General features: G+C 39.4%; 1 protein-coding gene and 1 long non-coding RNA gene across 10 annotated transcripts in view; one reads left to right on the top strand and one right to left on the bottom strand.

Annotated features, from left to right (window-relative positions):
• LOC139634943 (anoctamin-4-like) overlaps nt 1–12,939 on the bottom strand; it is a 49,412-nt gene that overhangs the window by 13,686 nt on the left and 22,787 nt on the right. For all 9 annotated transcript variants that reach the window (XM_071501724.1, XM_071501725.1, XM_071501726.1 and 6 more), the window contains 12 exons: nt 12,435–12,583; nt 12,119–12,268; nt 10,256–10,356; nt 8,979–9,023; nt 8,768–8,899; nt 8,506–8,612; nt 7,212–7,267; nt 6,940–7,061; nt 6,568–6,702; nt 4,661–4,757; nt 4,343–4,403; nt 80–162 (listed from right to left, as the gene is read on the bottom strand). In XM_071501724.1, coding sequence (XP_071357825.1) covers nt 80–162; nt 4,343–4,403; nt 4,661–4,757; nt 6,568–6,702; nt 6,940–7,061; nt 7,212–7,267; nt 8,506–8,612; nt 8,768–8,899; nt 8,979–9,023; nt 10,256–10,356; nt 12,119–12,268; nt 12,435–12,583 — 1,238 coding nt within the window. The remainder of the gene's footprint in view (nt 1–79; nt 163–4,342; nt 4,404–4,660; nt 4,758–6,567; nt 6,703–6,939; nt 7,062–7,211; nt 7,268–8,505; nt 8,613–8,767; nt 8,900–8,978; nt 9,024–10,255; nt 10,357–12,118; nt 12,269–12,434; nt 12,584–12,939) is intronic.
• Nucleotides 1,575–3,825, top strand: LOC139634945 (uncharacterized). The gene is made up of 4 exons (XR_011694101.1): nt 1,575–1,903; nt 2,512–2,634; nt 2,868–3,020; nt 3,609–3,825. It is a non-coding gene; the product is annotated as an uncharacterized lncRNA (long non-coding RNA).

Here is a 12,939-nt window from a genome sequence, read left to right as displayed (position 1 = left end):
ACATTCATTACACTTGGGAGGGAGCAGATTAGCTACAGATGCCGAAATACCAAATCTGAAATGGAGTGAACTGCTTTACCTCCTCTTCCTCCCAGTCAATGAGGTCCCAGTCGTAAGCGAGGACAGCTCGGCGTCTTTTCCAGAACTCCAGGAAGACCGTTGCTGAAACACATCATCAGGAGTTTGTAAGTGACTATTTGTGTCATTGTTAAAACATATTGATCACAGTACTCCTCACTCCACATAAGGTCCAATACTCCAATAATAGATTTCTGGTAAGACCTTCAGGGTAAAACTCCCTGAGTTGTATACAACATGCAGACTTATGCAGATTTATTTTTGTATTTTGATGTTTTGGCAGCATGTGCTCCGTATTTATATAGTACACAGGAACATTCACTTTGGATCATGTTGAAAATAGTAACTTGCTGTTGCTGGAAATAAGATTGATGACAGTGGCAAGAGTGAACTAAAACAATTAAGTTTTAGTTTTAAACCAAAACAACAAGATGAAAGACGAGCGATGTGAAAAGCTCTTTTCAGTGTCCTGAATCGTTTATTAAAAAGGATACATTCAGAATCAGCTCTGACTTTAACTAAACTGAAACGCTGTAGATCACGCTGTATCGAAACACACCAAACTCCATTCATAATTCTTGATATTTTAAAAGTTTCCATGCTGAATATCAGAGATGAACGCTAGTTCTGAATGACTTTAAGCCTTTTTAACTGATCTGCAGATGGCATTACTCTGAAACCTGCTGGGCTTGTTTGAGCTGCTGATCATCACTCAGGGCTGTGGTTCAATATTTAGCATGTCAGTGAATGAATTGCAGTGACAGGGTGTGAGACACTGCCAGGAGCTACTTAGTGTCACTCAGACTTTTCAGTTATTTGTGTTCTGCCATTCAAATATTTGTTGCCATGCATATATTCTGCTAATATGTATAGTTTTTTGTCTTTCATATATATTGCTTCAATTCACTTAATGCTTTTCACAGGTTTGTTGACATTCATATATTTTTTCTTCTGCCATTAACCACTCACTCATATTCTGTGATATTGCCACCTGTTTCTGCAGAGTTTGGCACAATAGCAGCATCCTGTGCAAACTGTCACAATAATTAACTGCAGTCTGTTGCACTGTGGCTCATTAAGACACATGGACATGTTAACACTCTTCTCCTCTTTTCTTTCCAGTAGTAAAAAAAATAATAAAAACACACAAAGTTTTGCAAAATACTATCATCCTGTTGGAGTGAACTGCAACATTGGTCAAAAAAGTATGTTAATATTTTACTAGGTGTTGGACATCTATTGTTTTACACCCTAATTCCCCCTCAGACAGGAACCAATATCCCACATGTGACATCAAAAGGTGAGGCTCATTTCTGACTGATTAGTAAAAACGAAAGAGATGGTCAAATAGTCACAGGGCAAAGTGACACTGAAGCTCCAATGTTTATAGAGTGTAATGAAATTTACTCTCATTACCATATAAGAGATCCCTCCCAGTGTCAGGCAGACAGGCAAGCATTGCTGAACAAAGTCCTATGGATAGCTTACTTATTGCATGTTTACCTGCCTCTACAGCAGTATTTCTGCAGGGACTTCGCTCTGATCAGAGGCCCGTACCCTCGGCATTTCAAACACATGCCTGTAGTTTATGTTCTCTATCTTGCCCACATCCCCGTTGAACACACAGCAGACTCAGATGTTCTGAATGTGAAGGCTTAGCTGTCTGCGAAAGGCACTGCTTCCCACATGGAGCCAGCAGGGGAGCACACTTCTGAGGAACCTTAACGAAGGGATTTGAGCTGATTCCCTGCTGCAGTTGAACCTTAAACATTCGGACGGCAGCAGGCAACAGCAGCTTCCAACGTCAAGCAGCAGCGACTGTAAGGTCAGTATATTAGTGAGTCTTTTAACCGGGATGGAAATGTTAAACTGGAGTGTTTTAAAGTATTTGCAGACATCAGAGAGGACTCTGCATGTCTGTGCAGCTGTGAAAACAACTTAAGTCTTGTGAGCTTGTCCTCGTTTGGCATGTTAATTATTGGCTGATCTCTGCATGGAAATGTGTGTGTGTAATAATGCATATATATGTTGTATCAATCTATCAACCAGACTACAAATCTTAAATAATGCATAATACTAATGTACATGAAAGATGTTGCTCTGAGCTCTTGAATTCTTGGCTCTAGACAGGTGAGTCGTTAGTTGGAGAGTAGATGGTGGTTTGCTGTGAGGTTGCAGGTTTAATCTGTTGAATTCTTTCCCTAACTTTAAGTAGTTTGTTTTACAGTGTCACACAACATTTTCTTTCCTTTATGTTATTGTATATTTTTAAGGCAGTACTCCACTCATAAATACAACATTACTAAGTATAGCACAGCCTGTCACTTTAACTTATTTTCAAAGTCAAATTGAAACAAATAAAAAACAGGTCTGATAGCTTTAATCATTGTCATATGAGTAAACACAGGCTGACACCTCTGCCTGGCTGCACAGGAACTCTCCTGAGGTGCTGAGGCGTCTGACTGATGGGGTTTGTCCAGAGCCAGAACCTGACCAGGGGCTTCTCCCTGCCAGAGGTCACCCACTGGGAGTCAGCATCACAGCTCTCATCAGCTGGTACTGTAGCACTCGGAAAAAATGTCATACTTTCAAAATTATAGGGGATCTACTTTTGATTTTAGTAACCTAGGCAACCTTTAAAGGTAATGTCTTCTAATGTTTTAAAAAAAAACTAAATTCAGTTCCACTATATCTGCAAATCACCATAAAACATGAATCAATCACACTGAGATTCAATCTCTCGTGTAGTTTACTTTATGGCAATCAAAACCATCTCATCTCCTCTTCAGCCTCAACAGTTAACAACACCATCATCGTGCTGGGCGTGTTGACCTTTGCCCTCCAGCTGTGTTTAGTTCTGTTCTTCATGCTGAGATGTTGGAGGTTTGACAACAGTGTACAAAAGGCCCTCAAACACCCAGGCACTGCTCACAAACTCACTGGTGAGCATTCAGTTTACTGCTGCAGCTGTTTGTGTGGTTGGTTTCACAGTTTTACCACTGACAAAGTTTGAATGTTAATATTTTTGTTATTAGACAACATGTTTTATTTTGTTGAGTTTTATCAATATAGTTTTATTAATACTGAATATCAATATTGATGGAATCAATATGATCTGAATGAAAAAGGTCCATGAGCAGTTAAGTAGCATTAAAAGATAGTACTTAACCCTTCAAAGGCAGGAATCAGCATGCAAATACAAATCATTGATTTTAAGCCTCCAGCTCTGATTTTCCATATTATTCAGATTACAGATGATAAGACGGCATGAGGTCTAATGAATGTGGGTTATTAACTGAGAGCACCAGAACTGAACTGTGAAGGTCACAGGATGAAACCTCTCTCATCTGCCACAGTATGAAAACTGCTGTGTCAGTCACTTTGTTAAATTGACCTGTGCCAGAGACGACATCAGTGAAATAGATGATATAAAAATAGAAAGAAGATTTTCTAATATCTTTTAGCTGTGTATTCTTTTCTACAGCACAGTCACTTAAGATTCATTTTTCTTTCTTTTGTTTTTTCTCCAGCCTCCTCAACTTTCCACCCAGACATTTATAAACAAACCAGCTATCAGCTATTTGATGGTGCTGCTGCTGCGTCATCACCTGCAGTATCGGCAGCAGTTGAAGAATATGAATCCACAAACTCTCTGTTTGCATCTTCTATACCCTGGGATCTTGTTCAGAGCTGACAGGCTCCTGACCCTTCTGGCATTTACCAAAAGTCAATAAAAATGGGGACATTTAGCTTCATGACAAATAGACTGAATGAAATGCATCCCTCTGAAACAAAGTGTAATCTACATGCAACACAAACTTTGTTTTGCTCCATTCACAAACCAGTTTGTGAATGGAGCGCTAATAGTTAGGTTTTTAGCTGATGTTTCTCCCCCTTTTTAATAATAACAACATTTTCGAAGCTTTTCAGGATGCTGCTATTGTGACAAGTTAAAGCTGCACTTGAGAACAGGTGAAATGACGATGTGTAATGTGAAAGTTGTTGCCCATAGTGACGAACACAGTGAACTTTGTAGTTCCCCTCAGCTCTGCAGAGTGTATTAGCACATCTCGGCTCATTGTTTTTGTTCTATGGTCCATAACTTTAATGTTTTGTTTCACTCTCTTCTGTGTCATTTCCAGCAGCAGCAGGCTCTGATAAACCAGCTGTACAGTTTGTTACCTGCCACTTACCAACTAGCAACCAGCTGGTGAACACAGTGACATATGTGGTGGTTAGAGGTCATACTGAAATGTAAACTTACCCCAAACAGCCATGAATACAGCAAAGAAGACAGTCGCCCCATTGTCGAAAAGATGTGTGACCTGAAATGAAGAAAGGAACGTGATACTAAAAAAACAGCTAGAAGCAATTTCACACAGTTCACAGCTAAGATTTATCTCCGAAACAACAAATGCAGCTTTGAACACGTTTTGGCACCGGAGTTATTTTCAATCGACCGTTAATGTGCTTTATCACTTAGAGTAAAAGTCACATATTGATAAACTTTGTTGGCCAATAATACATTTTCCATGAGCACAACTGTTGGGAACACTGTGTCCTCTTGCCGTGGTGACAGTACCTTGGCGTAGATACAGCTGTCAGACAGTCTCAGGTAGGGGCAGTACTGGTCACAGATGGGGCACATGATGATGTCAGTGGCCTGACAGATTTCTTTACTGGAGAAAAACGAACATTACGCTCGTCAAATTCTGGTAAAGCTGGTTTTACAGTGTCATAGGGCAACATACAAACACACAAAGTAATGCAACTTTGAGCTGTCTGGAAAAACACAAGCAGTATGTGTGTGTGTGTGTGTGTGTAAATTAGAGTGTATTTAGAAGGTTTGTTTTGGTTGTCAGAATTAAAAAACTAGAACATCAAATTGAAAGAAATGGTTCAATTTGCTAATTTCTTTATTCTTTTAATTTTCTGTGTTAAATTCAAGAATGAGAAAAGGTAATCAGGTGGCACAGAAGTCAATGCAAATATGTCAAAATAAAAGCCAAGAAGACAGCAGAGGCATTCTATGAAACTGTAAAATTATGCAAGCACAGAACGACAGACAGATAATTTGTTTGTTATGAAGAACCCAACCAAGGTTAAATCAAGAATATCTATAATTTGAATTATTTTCTTTAAAATCTGGTGTATGTTGAAACTCATTCTGTGAACTCTACCCTCGAGACTACTAATGCTAAGTATAACTAATGCCAACACTAAAATAGCTACAATATATGTACTTACGGTTATTTTGCTCTTAATGATGACATAAATAGCCTAAAAGCCTGCCTACAGCAAATATGATAATGATCAATAGCACTTTGGCAGAATGATTTTTCCACTACGTAATGTCTGGCTGACAACTGATGAATTTCAGAATTGAGGTTGTAGTGTTGGCTACAAAACAAAGAACGAACAACAGCAAACGTTAGTTTGATATAGCTTAATTAACTTATATGGTGACTTATTACAAGGTGAAAGGGTGAACAATAATTTGGTAACACGTGGGGACCTCTGCTGGTCACTTTAGACAGCACTATTTGGGACGGACCACACTGTATTTTCACATATGAATTAATTAGGCTATTCATTCCCACTATGCAACTAAATAACACACCACACATCATACACTTTAGATAAAATATTTTTCATGTCTTAATGCAAAACAAAAAAGAGATCTTTATTTATCCATCTGTGCTCACAGAAGGGCCATTTTATCCTCTTGGCTTTTATTTTGAAATATTTACTGTTACTTCTGTGCCACCTGATTACCTTTCTTCATTCTTTAATTCAGCAAGGAAAAAAAAAAGTGCAAACACCAAAACTGGACAGTTTCTTCTAATGTGATCCTCTGATTTATTTAGTTCTTTAATACTTATTTTAATAATTGCTTTTTTTGGTTCAAAACAACAGAAACTGAAATATAATTTTTTTTTTGTTTTTTGTTTTTAAAACGAATAAACTAACTGCTTGAAAGTGCATGGACCATGTGTATCTGCACTGTTGTTGATAAAATGATATTGTTCTTCTGAAAAAAATAAAAAATGTGTCCACACATTCTTATTCTACAGCACTGCAGTGTTTCAGACACTATCTTATAAGTGATGACAGAGGACATTTGCATTTACCTATTAAGCATTTACATGTATTTTAACCATGGAATGCTTAATAAGTTTAAAAGTCCTGTATTTTACATTTATATTTTATTTTAAGTGTTGATATCCATTAGAAGATATATTTGATGCAGATATTTTTATAGACATATTTATTTTAATTTTGCATTGAGGAAAAAATTGCTTTATTTTGTCACTAAACAAATTGAGTATCTCATCTGTACTGAATGAACATTTGAGCAGCATACAATGTAAAAACAACATGAAGCAGATAAGGCTTGTTATTCCACAGAAATTCATAAAATGTTTAAAATGCTTCCAGTACAACTACCAGCTCTAGAGACACATCAGAAAAGAGAGGAGGTGTGTTTACCTGACCTGGCAGTCGTCCAAAGTGAAGAGACCGTACAGAAATACCAGGAGGCCGACCAGGGCAGCAGGAAACAGCATCCCTGTGTACCAGCCGAGCCAGGCGAAGTATAGGCCGATCTTCTCCCCAAAATACCTCCTGAAACAGCAACAAAACAAAGAATTCTTCAGGTTCAATGTCCTTAGATTTTTTTTTCTTACAACGCATCCATACAGAAATGTACTATATCTGGTAAAACAGCAGATCTACATCCTGATGTGAATCCTGATCCTGATCATGATTGAGAAAAGATCTACCTGAAGGTAATTTAGTATTTCTTCTTTTACTGCCTTAAATATGACATTTAAACCCCTTTACACATCCGTATGTAGTTACCTGATGAGGTCCAGCGGTTGGTACTTGTACCAAACCCCCCACCAGGCCCAGCACTCGTACAGCAGGTGCCGGTGGTTATCCGCCCCGTGCGTTCTGATGGAGTTTTTGCTGTGATAGCTCCCCTGTTAAAGTGCAAACACACACATACACACACATGGACCAACATAATCTATGCAGTGTAATATCAGTGAAAGGAAGTGCCTCTTTTTACACATGAGCGACAACAACAGAATTGAATTAATGAATGGCTTAATGGAGATCAACTACATTACCTCGTGAAGAGGGAAAGCTGCTTCATATGAATTATTGCTCAAAAGACGATTAAGCCCTGGAATCAAAAAGAGAGCGCCATGAAAGAGAGGACACAGATGTCTATCATTCAAAAGCTATCTGTGCAAACTAAAAAAACTTTAAGTACATAAATGCAACAAGCCTTGTCATGCGTCTGTAAAATGCACTGCTTGTGTAACCCACTGAAAGTCTTCATCAGTAAACTCAGCTTTTATTGATCTTTATGCCAACAGAAAATGGAGAAAGGTAGCGAGCTGCACTGATCGGATGACGATGATACCAAAGAACTGTGAAGAACCATCATGAATTCAGCAATATAAGTGGGAAAATTGTTGATAAAGGTCGAATAAAGTAAGGAGTAATGAATGAGACAATGTTAGGTCTACAAAGCAGTTAAGGCCACATGACGGGGATGTTCAATTTAAAGTCAAACATGTTCAAGCAACAACAAAGGGGAGCACAGGTCCGGCCGGGGAACAGGAGCGATGACTTTCTCTTAAGAGTGATACATCAATAATAACTGTATGTTCATCATTTCAAGGACAACGGCTGTAATAACTAATAACTACATAACAGAAGGCTTTTGACAAATTATACTAAAGTGCTGAATTAAAAAAAATTAAATAAAAAGTGTATCTTGACTTTCTGTTTTTAACACATCTTCACAACTGAAGAGCTTTAACACATCCTCCTCTGCTCTTTCTTTCCCTCTTCTCGAGTTGAGATGATTGGCTGAGTCGTGTCACATGACCAGTGCCGTAACTGCTAGAAAAGCTGTGCTAGTTAGAAATAGAAATGCTTTGTCAAAATGTAATAATTATCAATAATTTATGGTGTATGCGTCTGGGTCCAGCTCCAGGCCGTGGTCCACCTATTAGTGACCCCTGCTATCTGTGTTGTGTTACAGTTTATTTGAATGAATTACATGTTCATATTTGTTGAAACTTCATTATTTGAAAAGCTGACAGCAGGAAGAGATTATTTACTTACAGGCCTTTACAGGCTTTATTTTAAGATGAAATAGGATGAACTTGAGGGAAAAAGAAGCATTTGTTCCTGAAGCAGCAGAGTCTGGAGGTGTAGTGGGACAGGACAGACTTGAAAATATGATGAAGATAAGATTGAAATTTAAATAAGGACATTGAATAATTGTTTTTACTATGAGGGCTCTCACTGTTCATCGCCTACAGACACTGATACTCTTCCTCTGGCTTCCATTCTCCTTCCATTTCAAATATTTCTGTCCTTTGTTGTACCATCCAGAGAAAGACTCACCCATCTTATTTTTACCCTCCTCATATTTGACCCGTTGGAGGATGTGGTGGACGATGCGACTCCTGGTGGCGTTGTTGAAAAAAGTGTCTTTGTTGTGGATGATGAAACTGCGGTGAAAAGAGCCAGTTATTACAAATCCATTGAATGAGAGAGGCGACAGACAGAATTTCAAGTGGCAAAAGTGCAGAAAGAGGAAATGGAAGAAGCAAATTAAGCTAAAATCACGTCCCAGTTTTTTAAAGGGCACATCTGTGAAACTCACTGGTGTATCCTCGATCGACTGAAGGGGGCGGTGAAGCTCTCGTTCTCTTCCAGGTCAGGCAGCGTGTTGTTGTCAAACTTCATGGGCTTGCGGGGAAGCCAGCCACGAAATTTGTTGATGCGCTTCTCCATCCTGCAGGTGAAGTTTCTGTTAAAGCTGCCAGAGCAGAATTTATCAGATCTTAATGTCGCCTCTTTGACTCAACACTCACCTGCTCATGAACTTGTGCCGTCGGTGCATGTAGAAGATTTTCCTCCTGGAATATGGAGGTTTGAGAATAATTATCTTTGTATAAGGTGACAATACAGTAAAGATGATAATAATAATAAATGGTACAACTACTACAACTACTACCATTATTTATTCTTCTGCGAGTAGTACTGCTGCTTATATTACTATGATAATACCACTAATAGCACAAATATTAAAGGTGGGTCCCTGTTTACAAGGGTGACACAATACACATTCCTGCCTCTGGTTTTACGATATTCCACTAATTAACAGTCGGTGGCAGTAATGTGGAAAAACAATGCACCAACAAAGGCAGTGAAGAAGAAGACTTAAAGCTGGCAAACATGATGTAAACAATGCAGGATTTAAACACTGAATATTAACATAACTTTTCTTTGTAATTCCAGAAGCTACATTTAATACCCCATTTACACCTGCCATAAAAATGTGTTTTGAGTGATCGGATTGCTTGACAGTGTTTGACCACATGAAAGTCCAGGTGTAAATGCAACCAAGACGCTTGAGGACTGATTGTGATCCAATGTGTCCATAACCACGGACACATTGTGACCACGTGAAACACAAGTGTAAATGCCGTTGTGCTGTATATCCACATACAACAGCTACGTACGCGGAAATACATAATTAGGCGCAACTGTTGTAAACCAGTGAGGCAGCAGCTAGCAGCCATTAGCCACTAGCTAGCTGCATAAATCAGCATTCTCCTCTGCTTTCACCTTTAGCATTCCAGCTTCTTCTCCCACTTTGAAAAACAAGCAAACACGCAGCTTCACAGATGGCTACCATCTTCTTTCTAGCGAAACGTTCTGGCCCAACATATACCTGCGTCCTTGGGCCAATCTGGCCCATCTACAGTAATTCCACATCTGGGCCGACTCTGGCTGTTATCCTCTGATATTGACTGACAGCCGGAATATTTTCTGTGTGTGCGCCAGAATTGGTCCAGATGTGGAAGTAGCATCCTACAATCATGCTGTACATGGGCCAGATTTGGGCCGCGGAAGTGGGCGTATACCAGGCCTGAAGAAAACAAGCGTGTGGCAGAATTTTTTTTTTGTGGGATGTGACATAAGCTGGACAGAGCTATGGGATCTCAATCGAACTCATATGTGAAAAGCTAAAATCATATCTCGATACAATCTGGATACAAGATGCATTTTGATGCAGGCGTAAATGGAGTCTTAAGTTTTTTTTTCCTCACCATAAGACACTTGTTTCTTGTGTTTGTTGTCTCACCTAAAAGGCATGCGGATGTTCATGAGCTCTGCGTAGCGACAGAGAACATCCCATGGTGCATGAAGCTTCAGAAAGATCACGTCACTGTTCGTGAAGGAAGCCTGGAGAAGCCAAACACACACGCAACAAACAATGTAACCTCGGAAACAAAGATAGCTCGGAAGGACCATGAAATATAATCTCAGCTCTCACTCTGATGCTCAACATGATGTTTCCTGAGATCTGCCATTCCCCTCACCTGTTTGTACTTCCTGACTGAGTGGGAGTCAGTCTAAAGGTACATGAATCAGGAGCTAAACGGAAAGAGACCTAAAAATAACAAAATGACTCCACACAAGAAACACACACAAGTGGGCTGTTGAAGGAGACAAGAACCATTATCTTCCCCAGCATATTCTAGATCCTGATGACCTTGGTGCTACTGCACTGGCAGATAGTGCTGAAGTCAACACACTCACACACACACAGATCACAACATCCACATTTTCTACTCTTTCAAGTGACACTTCTGCTAAATAAGAAAGCAGCAGGGGAGAAAATTGCTGTGAGCACATTTGTTTGGGCTGAATGAGAGGTAGCTCACCGACGAACACTGAAACAGCACTGAGCTGTCAGACCTCGTAAGGCTGGGCACAAAGGCTCAGAGCATTTTAAAATTGAGATTACATGCATTATAGGACTGAGCATTAAACTGCATCTTCACACAAATTGATATTGATGTTGCTCATGTTGCACGCTATGAATGCTGCTGCAGGTTTGCCACAGTAATCACAGCAAAGCTAATTCACTGTCAGCACAGGAACATACCAAGCTTGTATTTTTTTTTTTTTCCAGTTCCAGTATTTAAGGAGTATCTGTATCTGCAGAAATGTGCAGATACAGATGTCTATGTGGTTTAAGAAGCCATTTTGCAGTTGGACCTGCCTGATTCTAGCCCCCACCCTGCTGAGGTGCCCTTGAGCACGACACTAAATCCCTACCAACTGAACTCTTGTGAAGGACAGGAGAAAAACATTAGAAACTGGTAAATCATTCATTATTCATTTTATTCATTAACCTGGTGAATATCACATTTAACGCACCTTTTCCAATCTAAATGTAATCAAATAATAACATTTTAATAAAATTTAATATATTTTATTGCTCTCCTACATCACACAAACAACCGTGACATGTAGCTTTGAACCCATTTTGACCTCTGAAGCTCTGTGGTGCTAAGTGGTTTGTTTTAGCATCTTTTAGCCTGTTTCTTTGGTCTTACAGTCTGCAATTTTACTGTTTTGGTTTAGTCTCCAGCTGAAGCAGGCAGCTACTGCATTTTTCAGCAAACAGCTTTGATAAACCCACTGTACACTACCTGCGAAGCATCAAATGCCACACAGACGAAGTTAGCAGCTAGCTAACATACTGGAGTATTTAGCTGCAAAAGAGCTGGATATTGTCCTCATAAGTTGGTGGAGACCAAAACAGAGCTACAAAAGCAATTGACTTATATTTGTCAAGTGGACACAAACACAACTCCACATGAATGCTAGTCTTGCTGTTTGCTAATATGTTCTACTCTAGTAAATTAATACAAATTAAATTAAATATAGTAATAGTATGTCTGTGATAGAACTGCCTAAAATGTGTATGTGTTGCATGGACTGATATATGAACAAAATGTTACAGATATGAGTCATTATCTATTAAAATAGCAACAAATATGCAAAAAGCATTGGATTAATCAGCACAAGTGGTTTTGGATGAGCTGTTGAAATGTGGATTTTAATGTTTTTGTATTTAGGTTCAATACTAACATGATGATTTAGCTGACCACTCATAGAATTAAAGAAATAAGCCGCTAGTGTAAATGTTCTTTACCTCCTTCTCCATTTGTAAACCCTCAGCACGGATATTCCGCTCAAATATCTCCCTCTTCTCTGACTGAGAGCTGGACTTCCTGTACACCAGGATGTAGTCGATGCGGCTCTTTCCATCGCTGAAGCAAAGGCCGCTGGATTTACTCCTCCCCTGAGAGCAGACAATAGAGAGAGAATCAGGAAATTAAAGAGGATGAGCCTACTATCTTGTTTTAAATTACTTCTCATCCATCATTTATTGTGGACAGATGAATGAGTGGGTGTTTAGCTCGCCATTAACTCTGAAAGCAGATTGACTCTGGGTGGACCCCACTGACCTCTGGGAGACCAGAGTCGGACTTTGTGTTGTCATCAAGGATGCTGCTGTGTGTGCCCGGGTTCAACAGGGTGGAGTCGTCGTCTCTGGACGGGGTGCTGATGCCCTCTGACCTTTCCCTCTCGAGCCGCACATTAACATCCTTCACAGCTGGAGATGACCAGAATGGATGACAGTGGATTAACATAATATAATATCAAGGTTAATACTAAATGCTTGCTAAACGGTGTGTTTCTGGCCATCTAAATATCTGGCTGTTTAGCTGCTAAATGGTTGACTTGGTTCACCTCCTAGCTGCTAACCTTAACTGTTTGCTATGGTAGACTTTTACAGCTTTTTCTCTGAAAACAGCTTCCTGTTACTGCTCTAATCAAAAGTGAGTGAATCAAAACAGCTAAGTCGCCAGCCATAAAACCAAAACAATTAGCTGAAAGATGCTAAATTGCTCAATAGAAGAGTCAACTGCACCAAAAAGCTGTTTTTTTCCAACTGCCAAAAAACATCAA

Source organism: Trachinotus anak, unplaced genomic scaffold (assembly GCF_046630095.1).
Source record: "Trachinotus anak isolate AG129_WGS33_773 ecotype Australia unplaced genomic scaffold, CSIRO_AGI_Tana_v1 ptg000018l, whole genome shotgun sequence".
NCBI lineage: Eukaryota > Metazoa > Chordata > Actinopteri > Carangiformes > Carangidae > Trachinotus > Trachinotus anak.
Note: the sequence above shows the minus strand (reverse complement) of the source record. Positions and strands in the feature narration are given on the sequence as shown.